General features: G+C 31.8%; 1 protein-coding gene across 2 annotated transcripts; it reads left to right on the top strand.

The window, feature by feature from the left end:
• Positions 1-5845: 5845 nt before the first annotated feature.
• LOC110647392 (probable LRR receptor-like serine/threonine-protein kinase At1g06840) lies at positions 5846-16102 on the top strand. 2 transcript variants are annotated; one of them, XM_058131509.1, is made up of 21 exons: positions 5849-6076; positions 6285-6451; positions 6923-7073; positions 7517-7588; positions 7699-7770; positions 8011-8154; positions 8264-8335; positions 8482-8553; positions 8692-8766; positions 9912-9980; positions 10149-10217; positions 10372-10443; positions 10630-10716; positions 10935-11009; positions 11103-11602; positions 12126-12302; positions 12552-12835; positions 13552-13603; positions 13798-14048; positions 14554-14688; positions 15472-16102. In XM_058131509.1, exons 2-21 carry the CDS (start codon positions 6310-6312, stop codon positions 15814-15816), a joined length of 2916 nt encoding a protein of 971 aa, XP_057987492.1. In that variant the 5' UTR covers positions 5849-6076; positions 6285-6309; the 3' UTR covers positions 15817-16102. The 2 variants fall into 2 exon arrangements, with proteins under 2 accessions (XP_057987491.1, XP_057987492.1); XM_058131508.1 differs by having other exon boundaries at positions 5846-6076; positions 8482-8766.
• Positions 16103-19664: the final 3562 nt, after the last annotated feature.

The following is a 19664-nucleotide window of genomic DNA, read 5'->3' as shown; positions in this document are numbered from 1 at the left end:
TCTACAAGTTACTCCTTTGTCTTTGGTGCATGAGTTAAGATCATTGCATGCCAGCTTAGAGATTAATGATGAGGGGCAGACAACAGTTTCATGGCATGTACAGCCAGTGTTGATTGATCAGATTAGAATGGCTGCTCATAATGATCAGAAGTATCAGAAGCTGATAGAAGAAGTCCAGCAGGGTAAGAAACCAGAGTTCTCAATCAGAGATGATGGTTTACTGTTACACCAGGGCAGAATGTGTGTTCCTAATGATGTTGATTTGAGGCAGATCATTTTGAAGGAAGCACATGAGTCTCCTTTTGCCATGCACCCTGGTGGCACGAAACTGTATAGGGGGCTAAAGGAGCATTACTGGTGGATGGGTATGAAGAGAGATGTGGCAGAGTTTGTGACCAAATGCCTAACTTGTCAGCAAGTAAAGGCAGAGCATCAAGTACCCACTGGGTTGTTACATCCACTACCAGTACCAGAGTGGAAATGGGAGAGAATAATGATGGATTTTGTGATGGGACTTCCGAGGACACAGAAAAGTCATGATGCAGTATGGGTCATTGTCGACAGACTGACTAAGTTTACTCATTTTCTGCCAAATCCGATGGACTACGCTTGGACAGATTGGCAAAGTTGTACATTGATGAGATTGTGAGATTGCATGGAGTGCCGATTCTATCGTGTCGATGCAGAGATCCTAGGTTCACTTCTAGATTCTCGGGTAGTCTTCAGAGAGCCCTAGGAACTAGATTAAACTTCAAGATCGCATTCCACCCACGCATGCATGGCCGACCGAGAGGGTAATTCGGATATTGGAGGAGATGCTACGGGCTTGTGTGATTGAGTTTGAGGGTAGTTGGGATACACACTTGCCTTTGATTGAGTTTGCTTACAACAATAGCTACCAATCAAGCATTGGGATGCCTCCATATGAAGCTTTGTATGGCAGGAAATGTAGAACCCCGTTGTGTTGGGATGACGTGGGTGAAAGAAAAATGATTGGACCCGAAATAGTTCAACAGACTGAAGAGAAAATCCGTGATCGAGGTCGACTTAAAGTGCATCGATCACAAAAGTCCTATGTTGATTTGAAAAGAAGGGATATTGAGTATGCAGTGGGTGAGAAAGTTTTCCTCAAAGTTTCTCCTTGGAAGAGAATTATGAGATTCGGCAGAAAGGGGAAACTAAGTCCTCGTTTCATTGGGCCATATGAGGTTCTGGAAAGAGTGGGTCCTTTGGCATATCGGTTGGCACTACCTCCAGAGTTGGAGAAGATACATAATGTCTTCCATGTGTCCATGTTGAGGAGGTACCGATCAGACCCATCTCATGTACTACCAGTAGAAGAAATAAAAGTGAATCCAGACCACACATATGAAGAAGAACCCATAAAGATTCTGGCTTATGAGGTGAAGCAGCTACGGAATAAGCAGATACCGTTGGTAAAAGTGCTGTGGAACCATCATTCGGGCCAAGAGGCTACTTGGGAACGAGAGGAGGACATGAGGAGACAACACCCACAACTGTTCATGATTGATACCAGGTAAAAATTTCGAGACGAAATTTATTTAAGGGGGGGAGAATTGTAACACCCCCATTGCATAGCTTGGTAGATTTCACTGTTCCGGTGACCGGTGTCGGTCCGGACAATTATTGGGATTAGGGCCACACCTAAGACAACTTGAGAAGCCATAAACATAAATAATTAGTAATGTTTAATTAGTTAACTACAAATAAGAAAAACAGAACATAAGAGGTTAAACGAGCCGAGAGTCACAGCGATGAGTGACCTCCTGAACGATCACAAGTCGTTTTAAACTCAAATTTCGAACCGTAAAAAGTGACACTGCAGTCCTTAGGACCCTTATGAACACAGTGGAAAAGAGAAAATCATGAAAAAGAACTGTTAAGCCAGTCAAATAATTAGGTCAGAGAGCCGAAAGAAATATGGAATTATTTGCAAACCGAGATGAACCGGCGAGGGGCGATTTGGTCAATTGACCCGAGAGTCGACTCTGCCTAATCACAAATAAAATCGGAGAAAAGAATATTTCGGGATCGAAAATTAAATTAAAGAACTAATAGAAAAATAAATAGAAAAAAAAAAGAAAAGGGAAGAGGTTGGAAAAGTCAAAGATGATATCATAAAAGAATTTATTAAATATTTATTAAATTAGATTTTTTATGGTCTTCCATAGCAAAGTAAATAAAAGAAAACAAAAGAAAAAAAAAATTAAAGTCATCTTCTTCAAAAAGAAAAACGTGACTCTCTCTTCCCTCTTCCATAAACCACCATTGTTACACTAGAGAAGCTTGAATCCAAGCTTTCTTTCAACCATTTAAGCCTATTTTGACCCCAACTTGACTTATTAGAACCTGATTTAGTTACTTGAGAAGAAGTTTGATCACAAAAGAAAGAAGAAAAGTAGAGGAAAATTGAAGAATTAGATAGACAAATTCTGCTCACTTAAGGTAAACTAATCCAACTTTTCTTTTTAGTTTATATGATGGATTTAGGGTAGAAATGAATGAGATTATATGAAGAAATTGAAAAATATTGCATGATTAGGAAGAGAGGGAATTTTCAGCCAGCCATAGATGTATGAGTGTGGATGTATTTTAAATGAATTAAAGGTGTTAATAAACTTGCATGAGTATGGTAGTAAGATGAAAAGGCATAAATGTAAGTAATTGTAACAATTAAGTGAGATTAGAGTTTTGTATGCTAGGGTTTATGAACCAAAATTGGAGAAATGCATAAATGGCATGTTTAACCTATTTTGAAATGAAATAATGGTCAATTATGACCAAATAAGTTGTGTGGGAATGATAGGAAACTAAGTTAAATTCGTAGGTCAATGGTCATGTCACGCAAGATGACCTAACCCAATATGAAGGACCAAAACTCAAATTTTACAAGTCTAATTGATATGCCACCAATTGGGGATGAAAATAGACATAAAAGATCACAATTTTCATTAAGGAACCATGGCCAAAAACTGACCAAAACTTGGTGAAACAATTGACCAAAGTGAGTTGATAGCAGTCGCCATCAAGATTAAATCGACCAAATGAACAAGAATCGCTCATTTGGTCATAACTCGAGTTAGACAGGTCAAATTGACCTGAAATTTGGCCAGGGTTAGAGGGCATATAGATCTAAAACTTTCATGAAGAACATCACCCCAAATTATTCCATTAACCCATTCAGATTATTGAGCAAAGTTAGGTTACCAAACCTGCAACTCTGCAGAATTTTCATTGAGCAGCAATATTTGGATGGCTATAACTCCCTCTAGAAAACTCGGATTTAGGCGATTCTAGAACCGAATGAAACAAAATACATAGTAAAACATTACAAATGAAGAAAATGATAACAAAATATCAACATAACTTCATCAAATTATTGACCAAAGTTGGACCAAAATCTGCGAGAACCAAAAGTGCAAAGCATGAGCGAATGTGAGCGATAAACTTATTTTGGCCATAACTTGAGCTACAAAACTCCGATTGAGGTGATCCAAAAATGAGAATACACTTAAGACAATAAGGAACATTTTCTATGAAGGAAGTTTTGTTAAATTCCAACAGTAGATCGACCAATGGAATAGTGCAACTTCGGAGAACCAAAACCGAAAATTGGCAATTTTGCCAAAATGACCTAAGCTTTAAACAAATGACCAAAACCAACAAGTTTGGTGACCAAAATGTGGTATGTGGGTGAAGTTGGAGTTCCCATACCTATTAAGCCTTAGAAAGTCAATAATTTGACTTGAATAGTGCAGTGAATAGTAACCCGAAACACAAAATTTCGAGAACGTCGAATTTAACACGTTAGAGCTAGGTAAATGTGAAGTTAAGTTTATTTTGGATTTATTTTAAGTTTTAGTACTGAAACATTGGAAAATTTCGTATTTCAGTGGAAAAGAATACCGGGACAGAACCCGAGGAGTCGAGTCAAGGCCAACAGACGACTCGTTTGAGGTTTGTGCACAACATATACTTTTATAATCATCTTTTGCATATCGTTTTGAATAATTTGAAATATGGGATTATTGCATTCTTATGATGTTTGATCTAAATTGTTGAAAATTATTATGTATATTTGAAAAGACAATGTTTAGCAAATTGTTAAGATAAGTTTTGAAACTACAGTGTCATGACCACATATTTGAACACCTCACTAGCACGACTAGTGGGGGTAATTAGTTTTGAATTTTGATTCCTTCTCTGGAGAAGTGTTGAGGTGTGCCAGTAGAAGAGGATGTGAATGGATATCCATATATTTGAGCTAGCTAGCCTTGTGATATGATTTCTCTTAGCCTCTGGCTATTGAGATTCTATTTGTTTCGAATGGCATGATCTAACTGTGGGTTTTATGAAATGTGTTTTGATACTTTGAAATGAACTTGGTTTACATGTAAAATCTCACAATGCATGATTGTATTTAATTTTCATGTTTAGCCAAATTTTTGAATGAATGTGCTTTAAGTTTTGCATAAAGATTATTTTAGTATATTGTGCACCACTGAGTCCTAGTACTCAGCGATAGCTTTTATTGCTGTCGCAGATACAGAGACTAGAGGAGCAGCAGACTGAGCTGCTGAGGTGTGAGAAGCTACCAGCCTAAAGTTTTCGGGTATAATTTATATACCCTAATTGTAAAAATTCTTTTGATGTATATATTGCACATAAATGTACGGACATGATCATGAGCAATGGTACAAAGTTTGTATAAAAGTTGTAATAAATTTTAATTTGGACTTTTCCTAATGTAAATTTTAGTATGATGAATATATAAATTGTTTATCTTGAATGGAATATGAATAGAAATATTTTGATGAAATTGAATTATAGTATTTTGAAGATGTTGAATTTTGGAATTTGAGAAATGATGTTGAAATTGATTGAGATTGATGTTGAATTGAAGTAGTGGTTGAGATAAATCATTAGAAGTGCTTTTTACAGGTATTTGAAGAACTGTTTTCTCAAAATACAGAGGAAACTCACAAAATTTTTATAAAATTTATGAAAAATAAAATGGGCCAAAAATCTTAACTAGCTTTCAACTTAATTAAATGTTTTGATACCTATTAGAAAATGCTCACCACTTATAAAAAGTAAGAAAATTATTTTAAAATCCATTGTAAGATACTTAATGAGTTATCAGTAGGTGAAGTTTGATAGTTCATTAAATATTCTACGGAATCATATTATATCTTACAAAGAAGTAAGGTGTGACAAGCTTGCCTTATGTGAGCTAATTAGTTGATTTTATTTGTCTACGCTGTTATCTTATAATTGGGCTCAAGCCATTTTAATCAATAAAATACCAATCTATCTTTTAATTAAAAAAAAATGAAGTTACTACAAAACATAATTTGAATTAATCTCACATAATTGTGAAAGAAAATAAAACTATCATATTTTAAAAAATTTTATTTTACAATGGCAGAAAAAATTATAACAACAAAAAAATAGATATTAAAAATTTTAAATATCTATATATTTTAATATACTAATTAAATTATAATATTAATTATTGTAAAAATTAGATATTTTATTTTATATAATCAAATTAATATTTAATTATGTGTTATAATCCATTTGATAAACGTAATAACGTGGGTGCTTCAAATGCTGGTAAGAAGAAGAAGTTGTATATAAAATAAAATTTAATTGAATAAAAACCAATTAAATGATTTTTTTTTTGTTGTCTTTGATAAGCATTTTTATAAATAAAAAAAAAGAAACAAACTAATTGTTTGTACGTAGTAGTTTTCCCTCCAATGTCATTGGGGCCGTTGGGTTGGCGAAGTCCCGAAAAAATCTGTCAGCTTTGTTGTCTGTGTAGTTCGTGAAAGTGAAACAAAAGAAGCATTCAAGAATTGAAAATCCATCAGCCTCCCAGCCAACAAAGTCAAAATCTAAAAACCGTTCTGCCATTGGGGGATGGCTATTGCCCATCGGCTCCGTCATCTATATCATCATTATGATCAACAATCTCTGTGCATTCGTAACAGTGACCTGGTCAGAATAACATCAAATAAAAAGCTCCCAATTTCTAGTTTTTGTTCCTCAGGTTACCTTCAAGTCCTTTTCCTTTACCATTGGTTTTTTTTCTCTCTACTCTATCGGTTTCTTGATTCTTTTGTTTGCAATCGGTTGGAGGCTTTTGCTTGCTCTTTTTGTTGGCATATGTGGTGTTTGTGAAAATTTTTAATTATTGAATGTCTGTTGTTTGTTTCTTGCTTCCAGGAGTAATATTAATTTGGATACTTTTTTTTAAGGTTTTCAGTTTTTGGGTAACAGGAGATGTTTCAGAATTCTGGTGATTTTTCCATTCTTGGGCTGTCCATATCAAGAATTTCCACTTTTGGAACTGTTTTGATTATGTGGCTGTTTTGGTCTTCTCTCCTCATTGAAGCACAAGATGCCATTACTAATCCTGTAGAAGGTAATTTTGCTTGAATTGCTGGTCATTTCTTTTATTTCCCTTTCCTTTTAGTTTAAAGAAAGAGATTTACTAAACTACTACACCGACAAGTTTTATTCTGCAATTATAGTCCTAGAAATGCTTAGAATTAATATGAGGTGATCTAAAAGTTTCTTTGCATGAAGTTCGTGACAAGAAACTCAAATCAATTTCATTAATGTTATGGTAACTTAAAAATTAATTATGTATGTGTGAATTAAATGATTTCACATGATGAAATAGTAAACTTTTGTCAGTTCCTGGAGTTATTTTTTAGTGGAAGAGTAGGACTACTGATTATATTCATGTATTGGAAGATCTTGGAAACAGGCTAACGTTTGGTTTAGTGTTGATTTCGGTTAGAAGAAATAAGGACGTTTTTATTATTTCTTCAATAATGTTAAGTTAGTCAAACAAATGAAGTGATGAATACACATATGCTTAAATTTGCAGTGAGTGCACTGCAAGACATAAAGAGTAGTTTGATTGATATCAACAAAAATTTGAGCAATTGGAATCGTGGGGATCCCTGCACATCAAATTGGACAGGAGTTTTGTGCTTCAATACAACAATGGACGATGGTTATCTGCATGTTAGAAAATTGTATGATTTCATACTTTTTCCTTTCATGAGCTTGTTAGATTGCTTTTCTTTCAGTTAACTGACAATTTTATTTTAGTTTGTTGCAACGGAAAAACTTTCTCAGTTTTTCAGTTTATTTAATATTCAATGTTGTCATCCTTCAAGGGTAGAGGCTATCTGCTGAATATTGGCCAATGTTTCAAAATAGATCATCAAATATTAATGAATTTGAGAATCTAATTGTGATTTGTTTTGGTACAATTAATGTGACTGCTTTGTTGTTGCTTTCAAATTTTACCGCTACTTCATGCCAAGCATTATGTAGCATCTGTATTCTAGTCACAACTCACAAGCTGTGAAAGTTAGACATAGTTTTAAGGACACTTGCCTACAAACTGAGTATCTTCAAGGATTTTTTTTAAATGAGAAAATTGTAACGATATGTTTTTTTTTTTTTTTTTCAGGCAACTACTTAATTTGAATCTGTCTGGAACTTTATCACCATCACTTGGCAACTTATCCTATATGAAAATATTGTAAGGCACAGATTACTTTCTATACTCTGAAAAATATTCTATCAGAATGGAATATATTTATATATATGTTTCTCCTCCCTTATGATTAACATTTTTTGTTCTCATCGAAGGGATTTTATGTGGAACAACATCAGTGGGAGTATACCAAAGGAGATAGGAGAAATTGAATCTTTGGAACTCTTGTAAGTTAAACTACTATTTTCCTTATTTGCTGACTCATTACCACATAATACAAGTATGCTCATCAACTTATACATTGAAATGTAAAGTGATCTTAAATTTTGTGGTTTTTTTAATAATCTCATTTATTTAATACTGATGAAGGAGCAAATCTGAATATAGCTGTTATTTTATTCATTGTTGCATTACCGTGCTCTATACATTTATCTTGCTTTCTTATTCTATGATGATTCTGCTTTCAGGCTTCTGAATGGAAACCAATTAACAGGTCCCTTGCCTGAAGAGCTTGGATATCTTCCAAACTTGGACAGAATACAGATTGACGAGAACCATATATCAGGATTAATCCCTGTGTCATTTGCATACTTGAACAAGACAATGCACTTGTGAGAGTTTTTCTGATGCAATTTAGCCTAAAACCCGGTGCTAATACATCTTGATTCTTTTACTCATTTTTCACTTCATATTATGTACGTTTTTTCCCCTTTTGGGCAGTCACATGAATAACAATTCAATTAGCGGGCAAATACCACCCGAACTATCCAGATTACCAAGTCTTGTTCACTTGTAAGTTGGCAATTGGCTAGATTAATGTGAGAAGTGCATCATTTATTTTTACCTACAGTGGGATTTGTGAACATCTTCAGTTCAGTTTAATTCTACCATTTCTTGTTCTGCTCTCATACTTTGCTCATATGTTAATGTGTTTGCAGCCTTCTAGACAACAACAACTTATCTGGATATCTTCCACCACAGCTTTCTGAATTGCCAAACTTACAAATACTGTATGGTTTCCCTACTTACCCAGAGATGAAGCAGGATTTCATGTTTCCTTATGGCAGTTTCCCCATAATAGATCCTATCTTTGTAGATTCTCTTCTAACTATTTTATTTTGCCTTGATTTGTTTTTTGTCTTTTGCAGTCAACTTGATAACAACAACTTTGATGGGGCTACAATTCCAGATTCTTATGGCAACATGACTAAACTATTGAAATTGTAAGTGCAAATTGCAATCTGAAATCTGTAAATACTTTTACGAGGCCAGGATACAGAGCAATTTTCTAGCATCTGTATTTAAATTATTGATGGGATTAAGTCTTGAGGTGTGTGGTCCCTTGTTAAAGAGTTAAATCTCTCATTGATGAACGTACACCATGGGCTGGCTTCATTAACAAGCTTAGGCTTTTGGGTTGGATTTTACATTTCTACCGTAGGATGTATTATTGAACCCTCACGGCCTCATCTATAAGTTTGAGCCTTTAGGTTGAGGGGTTCTCCAATCTGGCATCAAAGCCTCTTAATAATTCATTATTCAATTAAAGGCACCCCATTTCTTAATTCTTATTCTGCTTAATTAAAATTTCAGCACACAGCCATAGGATTCCAAGTGAACTTAGTGAACAACTCATGCACAAGATTAGTAGTAGCTCAATTTTTGATCTATGAAGTTAGATGAATGAATTTGAAGCCCAATTACTCTAATGAAGAGCCTTGTTCATATTTTTTTTTGCTACAATTTTTAAAGCTTGATATAACCAATTTTAAGCTACAAAAAATTTTGGTCTTTTAGTGGAAAATTAGTTTAAAGCTATAGCATACTTTGAGATTTTTGCAGTGGTAGTCATATGAATAAAATAAATCAGTAAACTAGAAGATATTGGCTTTGTAGTATAGGTAGTTAGCTATGAAAGAAGAGTATAAAGGAGAGGAACATTTGATAACAAGTAATATAAGGAGGGCAACACCTCCTCTTTATACAGAGGCCTCAGGCTGTTTTTCGAATTTGAGGCCATTTGTCCCTTGTTGGAGTTTTTATTTCTTTTTCTTTCTTTTTTAATTACTGTAATTATAGCTTGAGTTGATCTAAATAGGCTGAAACAAGCTGGAAGACTAATTATGCTCAGCTTGGCTTAGCTTGCACCCCTATGCACTGTAAAGCAGCAATCTTCTGTTGGTCGATGGCTGAAATGAAGACTATATATGTATTGTAGCTGAAATGAAGCTATATCATGTCAACTAGCTGTCACTAGTTAGAAGTTTATTGAGCTTCCCAAATCACAGTGAAAGCATGTTGGTTACCATTATTTCTGCATTTTATTTTGTAAATTACATTATCTCTGCATTTTCTTTGGCCTTATCAGGAGTCTCAGAAACTGCAGTTTGCAAGGTCCAATCCCTGACCTGAGCAGGATACCAAACCTTGGCTATCTGTAAGTTTATATATTGAATTTTCCTTTCTGAATCATTGATTTCAATGGGCTTTCCATTTTCCAATTGAAATTTGAAATGCATTAGACTGAATAAATTTTTTTTTTAATTCCTGTTTTAAGATCTTTGCTGGCTCTTTTTTCACTAGCAAATTTTGACGCAATTTTCAGAGACCTCAGTACAAACCAGCTAAATGGATCCATACCTTCTGAAAGGCTTTCTGAGAATATTACAACCATGTAAGATTTCAATATCTTGCACATTTTGCACCATTTGCATTAGCCTGAATAAAATGTATGGGTATTTACTTAAAGTAATCCTAAAGCATTTGAAATCATTGGCTACTGTTGATTTTCTTCAACTGGGATATTCACTAGCTAACAATATTGACAGTGATTTATCCAACAATGATCTTACTGGAAGTATCCCTGCCAGCTTTTCAGGCCTGCCTTGTCTTCAGAAATTGTGAGCATTTCTTTAATTTGTTCATTTCTTAATTGTTATAACAGGTTATATTTTGTTGAGCGAAATTCTGTTTCATTTTGTTTCTCTATTAAAGCAGTAAGGTTTTGATGCCAATAAATAAGATAATAATATGGAAAAAATTGAACTCTGTAGTAAAATAAATGGCTTAACCATTTTCCATTACAGGTCAGTTGCAAACAATTCACTGAATGGCTCCATTTCATCTACCCTTTGGCAAAGTCGGACTCTGAATGCATCTGAAAGACTTAAATTGTAAGAGCCGAACTAAAAAATGTATGCAAACGCACATTCCAGTTTTATTAACTCTCTTAGGTACCTATTATTGATATCTAAAATAAAGAGTTGATCTCATATGCTGATTTCAACATGCGTTGTTAAGAACAAAAATTTAATCTCCAGGTGGGCTATAATTTTGTAGCATCTCACAGCCATTTTGCTAATGAATGGTTTTTCACTCTTTGACATTGCAGGGATTTTGAGAACAATAGACTGACAAATATTTCTGGCAATGGCAATATTAGTCTCCCTCAGAATGTCTCACTCTGGTTTGCTTCATACTTGCATGCCATTTTACGTCTTGAAGTTCATGATGTATATATTTACCTGTACAAACACTAATAGTTTCAAATAATTTTCAGGCTTCAAGGGAACCCTGTATGTTCAAATTCCAACCTGGTCCAATTTTGTGGATCTCAAAATGAGGATGTTGAAAAGCAGGGTTTGACAAACTTTGCTGATAACTGTCCCACTCAAGCATGTCCTTATGTATATTCCCCAACATCTCCTGTAGATTGTTTTTGTGCTGCCCCTCTGATCGTTGGTTATCGATTGAAAAGTCCTGGATTCTCCAATTTTCTACCCTACAGAGATGCATTTAAAGAGCATTTGACCTCTGGTCTCAATTTGGAACTTTATCAGCTATACCTTGAGAACTTCCAATGGGAGGAAGGACCTCGATTGAAGATGCAGCTGCAGTTATTTCCTGTCTATGATGCTAGCAACAAGAGTTCTCATGTGTTCAATGCAAGTGAGGTTCTGCGTATCATGAGCAAGTTCACCGGATGGGACATTCATCGTAATGAAACATTTGGGCCTTACGAACTTTTGTACTTCCCTCTGTGGGAACCTTATAATAATGGTTTGTCTCAACATTTACTATCATGAAAATAATGCCTATTTTATTTGAACCTATGTGTGTATTCCACCTGGTAGAAAATGTGAAATTATTTGCACTTGGGGGTCTTGTTTTCCTGATTTTTTCAAGTGATTAAATAGAACATTTAGGATGGCGGTAGACATATTTCATATGCTCAAGAATTGTGAAGACCTACCAGTACTTATTCTATTAGCCAGTAGCTGAAGTTTGACCTTATTCTTTTGCTTATGTTTGTAGCTAATAACATCTATTTGGTGTCATTTGCACTTCAACTTGTCCATGCATGTCATGCCTTTGCTATAGCAGTGTTTTGTTGTTGCATAGTAGCATTAGGCTTCAGACTGTGCACTATAATGAAACTGAGCTATCACAAAGTTAATTTTGAAAATGAGTTTTGACGTGTCGAGGAATAAAGTTGTAAGTTATGCATCTGGTACTCTTTCTCCAACACAAGTATGTGATAAACTTGTTGCATAATTATCTTATGGTTCTCATGATTTCACAGTGTTTGTTACCTCACCATCATCATCGGGTACAAGCAAAGGTGCCTTGGCTGGCATAGTATTGGGCGCCATTGCCGGTACAGTTGCATTATGTTCAATTGTTTCGCTTCTTATCATAAGGATGTATTTGAGGAACTACCGTCTGAGAAACTACCGTGCAAATTCAAGAAGACGTCATGGTGAGTTTTACTATTCCCATGACTGGACTGTTCATGCAAATATATTGTTTTTACATGTTTCCCTTAATTATTGGGTCAACACTGCAATTTTGATGTCATTTCTGTATTGTTTCTTCTTGTATGACAAAAGATACAATTTGATTACACAATTTTCTGAGACTGACGTGTAATGCTGTTTGAGTGTTTGAAAATTAAAATCTATTAGTCTGAACAGTTCCATCTCTAACATGCACCTCTGTTTGTGCGTAGCATCTAAAGCCTTACTAAAAATTGATGGCATCAAGGATTTCACTTATGCTGAAATGGCCTTGGCTACGAACAATTTTAATAGCTCCACTCAACTTGGTCAAGGAGGATATGGAATAGTTTATAAAGGCATCCTGGCTGATGGCACAGTTGTGGCCGTCAAACGTGCTCAGGAGCATTCTTTACAGGGTGAGAAGGAGTTCTTAACAGAAATAGAATTGTTGTCAAGGCTACATCACAGGAATCTCGTTTCTTTGGTTGGATATTGTGATGAAGAATATGAACAGGTACCCAGAATATATTTCCCAAATTTTTAAGTTCACCTCTATAGTCTTCACATTTTCAGTTAAATTAATCAAATCCTGCCAACAGCTTGGCCCATATTAAGCCTTAATCCCAAACTAGCTGGGGTTGTTTATATGGATCATTTTTTGCCTTTCAACTCTATTGGACACCTAGTCTGCAATCCACTTAGGAACTCAATTCTATAAATTGGAGGATTCTAGGAGACTCTGGGGGAAAAACGTTCAGGTTTTTTTTTTTTTTTAACGAAATAAGAAAACTCTACCATGTCTCACCACTGAAGTGTCATAATAGGCATAGGATAAGCTGGAGGCATAAGTCTCTGTTGTCTCTCACATTGCTGCAAGCCTCAAAAGTCAAAACCCCATGACGTCTCATCCCATGACCATGTGGGAGTAAAAGCATTAACAACTAGGCCACAAACTCTCAGACAATGGTGCAAACTTTGAGAGGTGTAAAAATCATATGTTTTGTTATTTAGAACCATTTCAAGCAAAAGAAAGAAATTATTTCAATCTAGAAATGATATTTAGGATGTGCAGGAAAATTTTTGTATATTTCCTTTATAAGCAATTCCACCAATGAGGAAAAAATTTTGGCATTCTATGCTAAATATTAGTCTTCTATTGTTTTTACTGCTCCAGTGATGTTAAAATTATCATTTGGGAAAAGCTTAAAATGGTTGCCATTATTTCTGCAGATGTTGGTTTATGAGTTTATGTCAAATGGCACTCTTAGAGATCATCTTTCTGGTATATCTCATATTTCTTCCTCATACTTCCTTTCCATTCTTATTGGTCATTCATCTATGAAATTGTAAGCAAGAATCAGCTAAAGTGAATATCTTTTTCTTTTCTACATAAACCTACTATTTAATTTTAAATTTTCATATACCTATGTGATGAATCCTTTAGCTGATTAATCTTGTATGTGAATGGTATCACAGCCAAGTCTAAAGAACCCCTGAGTTTTGCATTGAGAGTGAGAATTGCCTTGGGTTCAGCAAAAGGCATCCTCTACCTACATAAGGAAGCTGATCCTCCAATTTTCCATCGAGATATCAAGGCGAGCAACATATTGCTTGACTCTAATTTTAATGCAAAGGTTGCTGATTTTGGACTTTCAAGACTCGCCCCAGCTCCAGATATAGAAGGGGCTGTGCCAGCTCATGTGTCCACAGTTGTAAAGGGTACCCCAGTAGGTTTACTATATTTATTCCCTCTAGTAAGACTACTAAATTCCAAATTTTATTCATCAGAGAATTGATCTTGGTCTTCTTCTCTCTTTTGTTTTATCATGGCACTGTTCAGTTTGTGGCATGTCCATCTCTGGACGTTTGGTAACAAGTAATACACTGCTTTAAGTTCATTAAGCTGCAAATGGATAAAAGAAAAGAACATTTGAATGTCCTATATGTCCAATGTCACGAAAATCATCATGTTTGAGTAAACTGATTCATTAATTTCACACTCCAAAGTCCACAAGGCAAAAACTAGTTACCTTTGCTGTATTTTGGTTTGTTAGAGCATTATGATGTTTAAATCACAACTTATTCATTGACTTATCTGAATGAATAACCAAATTTAAGAAGAAGAGTTGGATATCAGTTGATAAATCTTCTTGAAATAACAAATATTCAAGCTTTTCGATCTGTTGTGAGACGGGATATCCAGATGTCTAAAAAATTGTTTTGACTTTGCAGGGTTACCTTGATCCAGAGTATTTTCTAACACATAAATTGACAGATAAGAGTGATGTTTATAGCCTTGGTGTCGTATTTCTGGAGCTGTTGACGGGGATGCAACCAATCACACATGGCAAAAACATTGTCCGAGAGGTAATTTCTTGCCACAGCTTTTACTTGGTCTTATCTTTCATGTAATAAACAGTGTTGTAGAGAACTGAGACATCATAGTTAAAATTACATACTCTTCTCCAAGTCTCATTTGAGAGATTGCTAAGGCAACAACACATCTGATTCAATCATTATAGTTGAATATAATACTTATTTTCTTTTTAAGAAAACTGATTATAGTTGAATAGAAAATATCCGAATAATTTAGTTATCATAATACTCAAAACTGAAAATTCTACCAACAATGTTTTGACAATTGACAAGTCAATTCAAATTGAATTTCCCTGTTTCACCACCTTCACAATAGTAAAATGGGTGCATAAGTTTGTACAAATGAAAAATAAAATAGATCTACGTGATATCTCTTCATTTGCAAGTAATTCTTGATGTGAAAATACTGAGACAAAGGGCTGATTTTTAAATAGAAAAAAGAGTAGATCGGCAGGAATCTTTTAAATTCCCTTGAAGTGAAAAATGCTAAAAAATAGGTTTTTTTTTTTTAATTTTTCCCTTCATTTTTAAAGTGATATATTCGTGTGAGATTGGAAAACATATACCAGCTTTTTGGTTAGCCAAATCACACTCATGAGATAGGCCATGAACCATGCGAATCTATGAAATATCGAAATTTATGCATGTATGTGTAAAATAACATGCATGCGGTAATTGAGATGCTAAATCAAGAACTCACCCGGTTGATATGATCAAGAACATGCATGTACCTTTCAAATTCTCTTGTAATTTTATGGATTTTATCTGCATCAGGTCAATTTTTCTTACCAATCTGGTATGATATTCTCATTCATTGATGGACTTATGGGCTCTTATCCTTCTAATTGTATGGAGAAGTTTTTGAATTTAGCCATGAAGTGTTGCCATGATGAGACAGACTCAAGACCATCAATGGCTGATGTGGTCCGAGAACTTGAAACTATATGGGCGATCATAGCAGATCCTGACATGAAAACAACCGATACAGTGATCAATGATCCTGGAAAGAGTGAGAGTTCACCATCTTCATCGTCCATGGTGAAGCATCCTTACGTGTCATCCGATGTTTCTGGCAACGACCTTGTTAGTGGGGTTGCTCCTAGCATCCCCCCAAGATAAATGACACCCATGAAAGATATTGATAACAGCAACTACCTACAGTTGCTATAATCTTTAAAATTATGTTTTGGTTTCAAGATTTCTGCATATTCTTTAATATATATCTTGTTTTGTGAAAGTTATAGGTAGACTTGTAGAGCAATAGGTAATGGTATTTACTTAAATTACATGCTAAAATTTGTTAGATTCCTTATTGAAAACTATTTTATATTCTTTATTTAATGGAATTGATGAGATTGTATCTGTTCTTTGTAAGCAAATAATAGTCTTCAAGATGTTTAAGCCTTATTTTGTAATGGCTTTGTTATGGGCTACAAGCAAGGCTGTCCAATAATTTCTACTAGGAAATTTCTTAAAAAGGAAGTCAGATTGAACCATGTCCTCTTATAATACTCAAAACCAGTGTTATTAACTCGTTTAAAGGTTGACCTAGCCAAAAAAATTGACTGACTAGATCGGTGGTTGAACTAGTGGGCCAATAGTTTAACCGATAAATCATTAAAAAAATTAAATAAATGTATATAAATTAATTAACTATAATACGTATTCATATAAATAAATAAATATAATTAATTAATTAAATTTTAATTATTCAAAGTAACATTTATTAAGTTTTATTTGGTGTTTTTAAAATTTATATAAAAGTGTTAAAAGTAATATAATGTATAAAAAATTTATATAATGCATAATTTTTTTTTTAATATTTATGAAATATTAAGTATATGTTAAAAAAATAAATATATTAAGATAGAAAGCACAATTATCAAGTTAGTTCAATTGATTTTGATTTTCAAGATTTTTTTATGAAATTTTAAGTTTAACTCTCAATACTAGTATTAAATAAAAAAACATATATTGAATAATTGAACTGGCCAAGTCAATTGAGTCACACTGGTTTACATGTTCAACCACTGGGTCAATCGGGTCACAATGGATCGATTCCTTATCTGATTCAATTACAAACTCAGACTAATTTGAGAATCAATTCACTAATTCACTGGTTTGACTAACCGATTCAACCCGAGTTTAATAATTATGCTCAAAACTACTAAAATTACATCCAACTTAAGGATTTTGATTTAAATCATGAAATTTTTTTTAAAAGAAAATTCGAATTAACATGCAATTGTTTTAATTTTTTGTGCCTTTTTAAAATAATATTAATCCTCATTTGGTTGGATTCAAATTTTAACTTTTAGTGTTTTATTTTTTTTTTTAAATACAATGAACTTCAATTAAGACTAAACTTAAAATTTTACAAATCATGAAAATAACTCTAAGATCACTGATTTAAAGTTCATTAATTTAAACTTTTAAATTTTTAGTTATTGATTTAAGGTATTTTTTAATAGGAGATTTAAGTTTTTTATAAACACAACTTTTGAAATTAAATCCTTAATTGTGATGTTAAATTAAATATGCCTTCCTAATTCAAATTGAAATTGTCTGAGAGTGCTTTGCTAATCACCATTAGGGATTTCAATTTGGAAATTTTCCAACTGGACATTGAAATGAGAGAAAATTGAATTTGATAAATAAGGGCTAATTCTTTTAGAGCCAAAGTTAAATGAGTATTAAATAAATGGGTTAAAAAAAAATGTTCATGAAGATTTACACTCAAAAACAATAATGTTCAAAAGAAAAAATTTTTAATTTGATTTATTAATAAAATTCAATTCTATTATAAGAAATTACATGTTTAAATAAATTTTAAAATAATAAAATTTAAGTAATTATCATTAATAAAAGTGAATTAAATGCATTTTCTTTTGTTATCCCATCTATAAAGAAGTAATAATTTTTCTTTTTTAATTCCTTTTGATAGTATACCATATCATCTATGTAAGAAATTCTGATTATTTTTTTAATAAAATTTAGCAATTCATTAATAAGAATAATAGTACAATATAATTTTTTCATAAAAATAAAAATTATAAATATAAATAAGTAAAATATTATATTTAAAGATAATTTAAGTAGAGCAGAATAATCATCTAGTAGTAATCTTTATTTATTTTTTTAATTTGGACGATCAAATAAATTTTCTGTAATATTATTCTTTCGAATATTAATAAAAAAATGGACCGTACTATCAAACTCTATTAATAGAATATTATATTAAAATAAATTAATAATTCACATTGTATTTTAAACTATTAAATAGTCATTTAGATACTAATACTACGCAAAAATAAGCAAAACCTGCTAAGGGAGAAACAAAACTCTAATAATGGAAAATAAAATCCTAATATTGGGGAAGAGAACATTAGATCTATTTTTAATAGAGATAAATTTAATAAAAGAAATACAGATTTATTTTAAATTGATATAAATATGAAAGCTTATTAAAAAAATAAAGAAAGAGATTTGAAGGAGAAAAGAAAAGAGAAAAAAGAGAGAGAGGAAAAAAAAAAGAAGAGAAATTTAGATTATTTTAATTGTGAATCATATTGAAGTTTTATATTACAAAGTGAATCTAATTAGATTATTTTAAATTATATATTGATTTAAATTATTTTTCAACTCATTATATAAAGCATTAATTTTTTTAAAAGACGAATTCAATTGAATTAATTCTAAAATAAAATTGGAGTTAATTAAATCAATTTAAATGAATTAACTTTAATTAAATAACTTAGTCTTTTTTGTTCATGTGTTGTATAAATTATTTATTATTTTATTTTATTTTTAAATTAATTTATTAAATATTTTTTATTTTTTTATTTTCTTAATTATATTACGAAATTTTGTTATGGTAAAATTTTTAATTAATTATAATTTTATTTAAAGTGTTGATAAATAAATAACTTATTATTTTTTTAAATTAATTAACAAATATAGTAGTAAAAAGATAAATAAAGTGATAAAAAAATACGCATCACACGATAATTTTTTAAAATATCTTTATTAAAATTTTTAAATTTTAAATACAAAAAATATTTATAAAATACATGTCTAAATTTTATAAATAAATTTTCAGTGAATAATTATTTATATATTTTTATAAATCAATATAATTTTTTTAAAAAAATAATTCATTTATCTAAAAAATATTATTTTTTAGAGATATATAATCTTAAAAGATATAATAAAAAAATTTCAAATAATTATATATTTTTTATAAAATAAAATTTAAATATTTAAAATTAAAAATATCTAAATAAAAAATTAATATTTAATATGATAAAATAATTTTTATTAAAAAAAATAGAAAAAAAATTTAAAAATGAAGACTTTGTCACATAACATTTTTTTACCTTATCATTAATATAGGTGGCACACTATGATAAAACCATTTTAGAGGTTGAACTTTAAATTATATATATATATATATATATATATATATATATATATATATATATATATATATATATATATATATATATAATTTTTTAAGTTATTTAAAATTTTATACATATTAAAATAGATTATTTATCACTTTAAATCATATGATTCGAATCAGATTAGAATGTCAGACCATATCAACCCAATAGCATTGTCAATAAATTGAGCTGCTCACAATATATATTTTACTGAGTTAATTTTATAGTAATTTTAAATTTTTAATAGTAATTGAGTTAATTTTAAAATTTGAGTATTAGCAAATATTTTATTGAGTTGAATATAAAAATTAAAATTTAATTAATTTAATAATATTGAAATTATTTGCATAAAAATTGTAAATGCACGATAAATCTAACGTCATAATTTATTTAAAATTAATTAAAAAAATAATTTACTCAAATTTATTATTTAATAAAATAAAATAAAATAAAAAGGGCCCAGTCCAAGACGCAAAAGAAGACCGACGTTTTTGTGGGCTATGAACTTGGACGAAAAATTGGGTC

The sequence above is a fragment of the Hevea brasiliensis genome, chromosome 12, assembly GCF_030052815.1.
Source record: "Hevea brasiliensis isolate MT/VB/25A 57/8 chromosome 12, ASM3005281v1, whole genome shotgun sequence".
NCBI classification, from domain to species: domain Eukaryota; kingdom Viridiplantae; phylum Streptophyta; class Magnoliopsida; order Malpighiales; family Euphorbiaceae; genus Hevea; species Hevea brasiliensis.
This window is presented reverse-complemented; position numbering and strand designations above follow the sequence as displayed.

Excerpts from the sequence above, each read along its gene's own strand:
- LOC110647392 (XM_058131508.1), top strand. The coding sequence starts at position 6,310 with ATGTTTCAGAATTCTGGTGATTTTTCCATTCTTGGGCTGTCCATATCA. Across the intron at positions 7,074-7,516 it reads TATCTGCATGTTAGAAAATT|GCAACTACTTAATTTGAATC; the intron begins GTATGATTTCAT and ends TTTTTTTTTCAG. Across the intron at positions 8,155-8,263 it reads TTGAACAAGACAATGCACTT|TCACATGAATAACAATTCAA; the intron begins GTGAGAGTTTTT and ends CCTTTTGGGCAG.